Raw genomic sequence first — 10,628 nt, forward strand, 5'->3', positions numbered from 1 at the left:
CAAAATGGGAGCACCCATTCTACCATGAGCGCATAGCACTTTCAGTTTCAAAATATAGTGAGCAGTAATAATAGGTAACTGCAGTCACAATACCTACGTATTATCTTGGACAAGGTCTAGTTTCTCAGTATTGTTAAGATTGAGAAAACTGTTTTTACAGTACAGAAAAGTGTTTACTGTGGATCCAGTAAATCCAGGAAGTAAATTTCTATTGTCATCTTAATACTTCTCTAATAGATATTCCATAATAAAGGTATGTTATTTGTGTCAATGAATTGTACTATTGTACTATGCAAATGAAACCAAACGAATATCGATAAATATTTTCAGGTTTATCAGTTGTTCTTTTAAATGATAAATTACCAATTGCCTTGTGCTATCAGTCGCGAAAATAACGTTGACAAATCATCATCGTCTTATATTTTTGATATAAATTATTTTTTTACTAAACTCTCTGCCCTAATAATAAATTAGCAAGCGGAAACTTAGGTATATAAAATATGAAAAACTAAAAATAATAAATTAAGACAGATACATTCTTAAACAATATATAAATTGGTTTCTAAATAACAAACGTTTAAAGATGTCTTTATAAATTTAATTGTACCAAAAATATCAAACAAACACAATCTATTGTCTCGAAAATTGGAAAACCATTGAGAATGAAAAGCTGAGCTCATCATAACACTAGACGTGATATGATTGCCTTTCTGTACGCCGATATGTAGAGTAGTGCGGTATTTAACAACAAACGGCCGATACGCGCGACCACTTTCCGACCGGGCAGCCGTCCGAACGCATTTGCCATCCATGTCTCTTTAGAAAAAAAAAGTTCGTATCATAATTATAATTATTTATTAATCATTACATAAAACCTTATATTACAAGTGATATTACACCTTTGCATAAAAAGTCCGTGCAATTAAAAATAAAACTCATTTCGATTTTCGAATTTCGCGCGCAAATTGTGACATGCTAATGCTATGCAAAGGAGGTTCAATTATCGAGTGTAATCAATGGTGGAGTAAGGTTTTTCTTTTTTAACCGATGGTTTGTTCAAATTATAGGGTTTCATTGCTGCGCTTGCGTGGACAGTGGATTGTAACGGCGGATATGAAGACAGACTGCATTTGAAGTTGTCGTCGAAGCAAGATGCGGTGACATGTTGAAGGTGTTGTGACTCGGAACTTAGTGATCGTGAATATTGGTGATTAGTGAAGGGACACTTTTGGAACTCTGTGAAGTGATACTTTGAACCAAGATGTTTTTCTTAAAGGTGAGTGTCTACAAGGAAGTATTTTATGAATGTAAAAATCTAACCAATACCCAAACTTTAAATGTACCTTATAATTTATTTTTGGCATGATTAACTGAAATAGCACAATGTTACTCTAAATATAAATTAAATTCCTAACAAAAATATCGATATAAAAAAAATGAAAAATAAGTAGGTACTTACTCACTGTTATTACCGCTAAGATATACCTAACCATTAACCTGTAACTGAAAATCTATTTAACATGCTTTATATTCCCCGTATAATACTCGTCAGGACATCGGAAAATATGCACTGCTATAGCCCGTAGTTGGATAAAATATAGCCTATGTTATTCGGGAAGAGTATAGCTTCCAACAGTGAAAAATTGTTAAAATCGATCCAGTAGTTTTTGTTTGTCCATTACAAAGAAAAAAAAACCTCTTTATAGCATTATTGTGCATGAACAAAAAGTTCAAAATATGCAGCATACCAAAATAACCGCCGTAAAAGAAGCATTACAAGCACATTATCCGAAGTCTATACATAACCTTTTCATGTAGGTAACTATAAGGTAACAATAATCATCATCATCTCATGACATAATTCGGCGATAAACAAACAACAAACGACGGTCTTACATTGATAGCCTTGTTCGATTGTTTTCAATCTAAACATTATGCATGTCAAATGTTTTGAGTTTTTGACACTTGGCACAATAGCCTATTTGTTAATCAATAACAAACATTACTGCGATCATCCAAATCTTTGATAATAGGTTAGATGACAACCTTAAGAGACGAAATAAAATAACAACATGATAACTACATGGGAATATAGTTCTTATGTCTATTGGTACAAGGTTGTAGTGACAGGATAAAGTATGCTACAAAGTTTGCTTTTCAGGTGGATCGCGATTTTATCTCATAGTAAGTTAAGTTTAAGTTTATTGAAAAACAAATCGATCCAAATCATTCACTTTAATTCAAGAACATTAAAATAAATCTGGAAAAATATACCGAATGCCCTATTAAATATTTGAAACCTGCACGAGTAGGTACATACCTGTATGTAATTTAGCTCAGCAAGCGGATTTAAAGTCATTAGTATTCAACAGCCCAATTCGTGAGGATCTACATTAATTTAAGTACAGGTTTCTTCTGTGATCACAGTTTTTGCGTGATGTTCTAGGAAGTAAGTATCGCAAGAGAAAGCTACTTGTTGTTACTTGGAAATCATTTTATTCCAAGCACAGGTGAACATTACTGGGTGGCCCGGCCGTTTGAATGTCATAAAGTGATTCATTTCAACTTCCATTATAATGGAACTGTCAAATGATGCGAAATGGAGATCAACTAATACTGGGTGTCCCATAAGTCCTTTGAAATCTAAATTTCGAATAAAATTTAAATGGCGCGCGGGAATGGCATGCGGGGTGCGGGGATAGCATCAACGGTCTTTCGGAATTCATTCACCATGGAAAGTTTTATCGGAGCAGACCGTGGTTTTTGTGTGCTTGAGTTTTATCACAACAATGATTCGGCCACCATTGCGCGGCGTAAATTTAGAGAGTATTGCAATTTGCGCACGTTTAATGACTGTCCCAGTGTTCAAACGGTTAAAAATTTTGTTCAGCAGTTCGAGGTGACTGGATCTACAATTTTAATTTGTTGAATAAACAACGATCGGGCCGCCTAAGGACATCACGGACGGAAGACAACATCGACGTAGTGCAAGAGTCAGTTCGTGAAAATCCCACTCAATCCATTCGTAAGCGTTCCAATGCATTAAATACACCCAGATCGACGTTACAGTTCATTTTAAAGAAAGATAAGAAATTACCATCCATAAAAAATTCAGTTAATACAGGAATTAAAAGATACGCCGCGCAATGGTGGCAAAATCATTGTTGTGATAAAACTCCCGCACACAAAAACCACGGTCCGCTCCGGTAAAACTTTCCATGGTGTATGAATTCCCAAAGACCGTTGATGCTATCCCCGCACCCCGCATGCTATTTCCGCGCGCCATTTAAATTTTATTCGAAATTTAGATTTCAAAGGACTTATGGGACACCCAGTAGAATCGGAGTTATGATGACGACTGAAAATAAAATAAGAATTGAAGTAGATAGAGAAAATATTTATTAAATTTACCTCACTGCTATTATAGTCGTTTGTATAGTATTTTCCAGATCAGAATAATAATTCTCGGCGTTTTTCAAAAAGCATTAAGAAAGCCCATTTCATAAGAGTAAATTAACATTTCTGACAGAGGTAAGTGCCTTAAGAAAAATTACAAAAATATTGAACTAAACACTAATGCAACAGATTAAAAGGAATATGACGAACTATCGAATTTTGACCGCATATTAAGTTGGTGTAGAGATCTTATCTGTAACATTTCATCTCACGTTTAGAAAAGTTCAACGTCGGACAAAGACTGTCGCTCATCGAAAATTGTTGCAACATTTAAGGTACAATAACATTTTAGCTTATTGAATACAAGTTTTTTCGCAAGTTCAAGTCCCTAGCTTTAAATTCTTATCCAACTTCTAGAAGACGATGTTGCAGGAACAGACAGACATGTTTAAACTTTTTATATGAGTAAAAAAAATATTAACAGACGGATAGCGAAATCTTTTAATTCTACTATTCATGTTCGTTGAATTTTGTAATGCGTCTGAAGATGAGATTGTGGAAATTAAACATCCTGCCTTCTAATTTTTTGATGGCACAACTCACAACCTTCTTTAGAAAGATCTTTGATAAAATAATTTAATAAGTGGATACATTGCGGTTTCTTTTCGCTAACAATTTAAAGCTATTTACTTAGATACATATGCCGAAAACGCAAATATATTGTGTAATGTTGTAAAGTCAAAATTAGGAACTTCCATTGATAATTTTTCGAATCGCATACTCCACGAATGTAGGTACTTAGTTTTGACCATATAACAACCTCACAGCTGTGTAAAAATGTGGGCGGTCTCATTGACTGAATTTGTAAAATAACTTGGATATGGAACCCACAACCAAACCATATGTAGCATATTTTAATTTCTTGTTAATTGCCATTAATTATTGTTTTAACGGAAAGGTAAAGATTTAAAACAAATAAGCAAATTAGGCAACGTTTACTTAATTGTTTACTTAATTGTACCACAAGCCATAAAAATACACACATATATATATATATATATATATAAAATAGTTCTGCTTAGTAGTTAAATAGTGTGATGAAATACCTCCTTTCCCTCCTACTACTTGTCCCTGAAAACATTCTTATATTATTTCGATTTGATCAGATATCTAGCCGTTGTAACACATTTATTTACAACACATACCATATAAGTATGGACAAGATGCACGTAGGGATGTAAACGCAAATTTTTAAGCATGTAGTTACGATGTGGTCTAGATGAGTATCATGTTCTTCACAGTTCTGTATTCACTGAGATCAGACTAAATAAAATCCAAAAGGCACTATGGCAGAAACTGCATTATGCATTTTCATATTAGGTAAACCTTGCTAAATAATAAATGCCACATTTGGACTTAAAATATTACGTACGACACTCTCTGATTACAGAGTTTTTGCTCAAATTATCTTGATGAGCATTTTACGTAATTTCGAAGAAAGTTCGAGAGACATTATGTGATGTGCAAGTGGTGCAATATATCACTTGTTTTACGTTTATGTCTGGGTCACACAAAACACAAAACCTTGATTAAAGTCTGTAAAAGCTACCATCTCTTGTTGCTGAAGGGTCAATGAACTGGTACTTTTTTACTATTTAACCCCCGACGCAAAAACGACGGGGTGTTATAAGTTTGACGTGTCTGTGTGTGTGTGTGTGTGTGTGTGTGTGTGTGTATGTGGCATCGTAGCTCCCAAACGGATGATCCGATTGTAATGCGGTTTTTTTTGTTTAAAAGGTATGTCAGTCAGGAGTGTTCTTAGCTATGTTTGGTGGAAATCGGTTCAGGTCTTCAAGGTCATCAGCTCGTTTGCTAGATGTGATAGGAATGTTACACGCTCAGTTTAGTTGCACGTATATGTGGGATCTGAAATTTGAAACACTAATGTCTTTTGGAACCACTGAGCTGGTCTGCTGTTAGGGCACGAAGGTAGGAGACGTAACCCTGAACTGCCTCTTAGTAAACCCATCGAGTTTGGGCTCGTTGAATTTGTCTTGACGAGTTCTCTTCATGTTTCTGATTGACGAGAACCTGATGCTGGAAATGGGATGTGGCGGATGAAACCCTGGAATGCCGGAATGAAACGGATAAACCGATTTATATTTTTGCTGAAAATCTAGAATGTCCAAAGGTTAATCTTTATTGTTTCTCAATCTGTGCAATTCTCCCAGAGCCAGTTTGTCATGAGGATTGTTAAACAGCTTCCTTTGGCCGAGATAGCATATAGCGACCCCATCTTAAGATAAAATTAATTAAATGAAAGAAGGAAAAATTAAGGAGCTCCTTTAAAAAGCATGAAATAAAATTAAATTATAAATTTAAAAAAAGTACGAAACAATTATGACAAAAGGTTAAAAACGCTAAACTCTATAAAAAGCAAAAAATAACTTTTAACACTACGTAAACTAAATTTTGACGTGTCGGGGGACCGCTTTTTACCTTCATAAATACTTACATAAATCAAATGATACCTACCTAATTACAACATTCGTTTTAAAAAAAAACATGTATCTAAAGTAATGAATTATAGCGGTCCCCCGACACGACAAAATTTAGTTTACGTAGTGTTAAAAGTTATTTTTTGCTTTTTATAGAGTTTAGCGTTTTTAACCTTTTGTCATAATTGTTTCGTACTTTTTTTTGGGTCGGTGGTTTTTTCTAATTTATAATTTAATTTTTTACTGGTGAAATACATAGACATAAAATATTTTGTAGGTACTAGCTTCTGCTCACGGTTTCATCCACTTCCCGAGGAAATTACTTCCTGAACCTGGATAAAAGTCTTTTTTTGCATTTTCACATACTTAGATACGAAAGACAAGTTTAAGAATATAACACATTTGAATGTGCGAAGCAAGGTACATTTACGGCCGTTTCTAATGTAATTTGGCAATTACTATTCAAGGGACATAATGGTGCGTGTGAATGCTAGCCTAAAACATGTATGAATCAAATGAAGTTGCCAAAAAAGTAGATTCACACTTTCTTTAACATCCATATTACTATTGGACAGCTTTCCGATGACAAAAGATTTTGAAAAGTAAATGTTGCAAAAGTTTAAGTCACGTGTTTTAGAACGCTGATTACGAATCACACCTATTTCGGCATTGGTTAGAAGTTTTGTGCAAGTCCTTAATTATTAGATTCTTTTTTTTAATCTGCAATTTTTTTTAAATTTATATTTTAAAACTCGATGTTAATTTAATATTCCTATTTGAATAATATGCAAGAGTGAAATGAAGAAAGTGTATCATTTACATATGCATTCGGGTAATGCAGTTAAGACCGCGATCAAGGTTCATATTGCAATCTATAACGGGCTTGTTAATTGCATTCACTTGAAATCAAACGGAATTGCAAAGTTTACCTACGTGAATTTATGCACTTTCTTTCATTAACACCATAATGCCATTTCTAGCTACTTATAGTGTAACTTGTTGTGTACTTAAAAAACCCAAGTTCGTTTTTTTTTAACGACGTCAAAAAACATCAAATGATCCCTCCCGCTGTAGGTTAGCAGCGGTGAGGGAGTGTCAGACTCTTACTTACTAAAAACCGTGGTGCTCCGGTCGTAGGCCTTTTATGTACCAGGGCCGCGGTAACTCTTTCGAACAATCCCGCAGCCCAACCGAAGGACAGCTCTTAATCTGAAAATTTAGTAGACATTAGGTCATCACTCAAATAATACCTAGCTGGGCCTTCTAGCTACTCATCTATATGAAAACGTGTTAAATAATCTTAACCATATAAATCTTTAGGTATGCTAGGATTTCAACGTATAACACAATCACGCATAACATTCTCATAGATGTAATCATGAAGAATTTAATAAGACATAATTATTATATAATAAACATATTACCACCCACGAAAGTATTTCTATGTGTCTAGATCGGTCTAGGTTTCAAAATCGTTGGCGAAACTTCAATTCGAATTATTGGTTGAGTTTTATGATGCAAGCTTTCGTGTATTAAATTATATTGAAGTAAAAGGATGATTAGTACTTTTAATAACTAAACATATTTATGTATGTATAATTAAAATAATTATACATAAATAAATGGAAGTGACTATAGCATCTTCTTTCTTCACAGTATATATTTTACTGATCATTTATTACTTTATATGTACAACTTAATATAGCACCTATAAGAGTAAAGACTCACTACCCGGAACATTAAGTTATACATTTCGAATATAATCCGAGCCATTGTTTAGATTTAAATCTAACCTAATCCTAGTTCATTAATACGTGCTTGAGTATAATCCAACATATGTAGTCTTTCATTAACATTAATAAGAGCTACTAAACCTAGAGGACTATAATTCACCATGGATTAAATAAAACCGGCGTGCGTGTGAGGAATAAAAGGTTCAGTTCATTCCATACTCAGTACCTACTATTGTGTATGATGTGAAATTCAAAAAACAAAAGAATTAATTTGCAAGTCTTATAATTGAATCTAAATACTTTGCTCTGCACTTGTTACGTATATAGTTAAGCTATTTATCAAGCCAAAAACATACATTGAAGTACAAGTTTCTAATGATTATAATGTGCAGATAGCATCGTTATAATCAAAGTTAATATTAGTAATACGTAACATGGTAGGGACGTGGTAACCACAGAAATAACAAGTAAAAGTTTGCATTCCCGTATATCAGCGCGTTGGCAGTTAACCGGTTTCATAATGGGTTCTAGTCTATTTTTTGCCATTCACCTGTTTGGCGTAATGCAGGGCGCGGGCGGCGGGCACGCCTCTTCACGCCATCTCGAGCGGCCGCCTCGGACGTCCACCTCATATCAACTCACTATTCCACTTTTACTTTCAGGTAGCCACCATTTTCCTCGCTGTCCTCGCCGTGGGAGCTGAGAAGAAAATCGAATTGCAAGACATCGAAGAAGATAATTTGAGGAGTGAACTTAGATCTGATCAAGAAAAAGATTATGACAAATCTGATCCACAACACTCTGGACCCGCAACTGGACCAGAATTTAATTCCTTAGACTTTATGAAGAGCGGACTCTTAAAATTATTTCAAAATACACAGCCTAAACCACCTGAGCCACCTCAGCCACAACGGTACGTTCACCAATACGCTGTGACGGAGCAGCCAGAGCGACACGCGCCGGCTGGAGGTAAAGCACACCTCGCATCAGGGGCTGCCCAGCACGCCATGGTCGGATACCTGTCAAACATGCCTATGCAGATATATCTAGTCCCTCAGTATGATCAAAATCAACACTCAAACCAACACCAAACAGTTTACCAACCACCTACCGTACCTGCTACAGCTAGCAACTATATCCCGGTACAGAATTACTTGGGGCCCAGAGGGAAGCCGGTTGAATTCCTTCCACCTCAGCAGCCAGTAACGTATGTGTATCATCCTACACCGACCGCTCATCCAGCTCTACCTACTGTAACGCCAGTCATCACCTACCAGTTGCCAGCTGTTTATAATGTCAACCCCAGACTACATGTACCAGGAAGCCCTAAGCCTTATTACTCAAATCCAGAATATACTGATACGAACGCCGTCGACGAGCTTTCAGAACAAGAGGCAAAACGGTACAGTAGTCAAACTGAAATACCTTATATACCTACACTTTCTGAATTCCCACGTCACTATAATTCTCGTGCGCCTATAAGAGAGCAGTTTAGACACCCTGGGGTACCTGAACTTCCTCGTCCTAATCCGTTATTGTATAACGCTCCTCCGCCACATCTCTCGAATATACCGCGTACTTTGCCGGTACTGCATCGACCTTTGCCAAAGCCAGAGTACCAAGACGGCGAATTACTTTATAATACGTTACATCCACGACCCAGCAATAACCCTCCTTTCAAAAGACGTCCTGCATCTTTGCTCGACTCTTACATTCCATCCAAACTTCAGGTTGAATATCTAAAAAGAGGTTTAGCTAAGGACCCTTCAGCTTTGTTTGATGCATTGAGTCTTGGACGATTGCCCCATACGGTTCCACGACATGTCGAACGAGGTTTTCTTCCGAATCAGATGTACTCCACAGCAGCTGGTGGCGTCACATTTGGACACTATAAAAGGAATCCAAAAGTAGAGAAATTCCCACATAAATGACCTTATGACTGATGCACTACTACCTACATGTCGCTTTAACGTAATTTAATTAAAAAGATGAAGTAGGGTTCATGTTTTTGAATTGGAGTAACAAAATCTTCCCATGGTAATGTACAATAATAAATGTGACTGTATAATATTAGGGTTTAAGTATTTCATAAATATTTGATAAGTTATGTAAACAACGTGAAATCAAGGTGTATTGTATCGTTTCAATCTACTAATTTGAGTGGTCAGTATTTCGTCATTTCGAATGTATTGTTATTTATAATTAAACTGTTGTTAATTATAGTTTGTTTTATTTGCTATTAATAACTGAAGAACATGGTGTTAATCTTGGGGCTCCGAAATCCTGCTATGTATAAACCTCTAGTTATCTGTTTTGATATGCTTAACACCCCTATACAATAAAGACTAGACAACAATTAAGGCATTACAGTATCTCATAATTAAAAGAACCTAATTTTAAATTACGAGAATACGTTCTACACTTTCGATGTCCAAAATTAATTATGAGTAATGTTATGTTAACGTTACATGTTGTCAATTTTTTTGCTCATTTAAGTTACGCTTGTCAAAAACTTTCAATGTTACGACAGCACTCTAGATAGCTTTGCCAATTAGCTTTTATATACGGCTTCAGATCTAAGCCTTACTTGTACACAGTTTTAAAAGTAAATCTTTGTGTAGTATATTGTGCAGTAAAAATATGAACCAAGTTTTTTATAAGTTTGTATGAAGTCTTGTTATTAAAGTCAAAAAATACCTGAGAAAGTATAAGAAAAAAATAGCGCTGGTTTTTAATACATTATTAGTAAAAATGTGTAGCTAAAGTAAAAGTGTTTAATACATAAGTGTTTGCTAAAGATGTAAATAAAGTTTTTTTAACAACTGATTATTTAACTCTGCTAGACAGTGAAGTGGTACACGAAGAATCCAATCACGATGACACAGGAAATAAATTAGTACTTCGGTATGAATAAAGCCGTATAATATCACACTGAGAAAATGATTAAGTTTGCCTTTGATGACAAATGAAGTTCGAAGGCATAGTGCAACACTGGTTTGCA

The 10,628-nt window shown here is 35.2% G+C and overlaps 1 protein-coding gene across 1 annotated transcript; it reads left to right on the forward strand.

Moving 5' to 3' along the window:
• The first annotated feature begins 734 nt into the window (after window positions 1-734).
• Window positions 735-9,847, forward strand: LOC110379806 (uncharacterized). Its single transcript, XM_021339610.3, has 3 exons — window positions 735-831; window positions 1,068-1,276; window positions 8,290-9,847. Exons 2-3 carry the CDS (start codon window positions 1,262-1,264, stop codon window positions 9,556-9,558), a joined length of 1,284 nt encoding a protein of 427 aa, XP_021195285.1. The 5' UTR covers window positions 735-831; window positions 1,068-1,261; the 3' UTR covers window positions 9,559-9,847.
• Window positions 9,848-10,628: the final 781 nt, after the last annotated feature.

This window comes from Helicoverpa armigera, chromosome 16 (genome assembly GCF_030705265.1).
Source record: "Helicoverpa armigera isolate CAAS_96S chromosome 16, ASM3070526v1, whole genome shotgun sequence".
Taxonomy (NCBI): Eukaryota; Metazoa; Arthropoda; class Insecta; order Lepidoptera; family Noctuidae; genus Helicoverpa; species Helicoverpa armigera.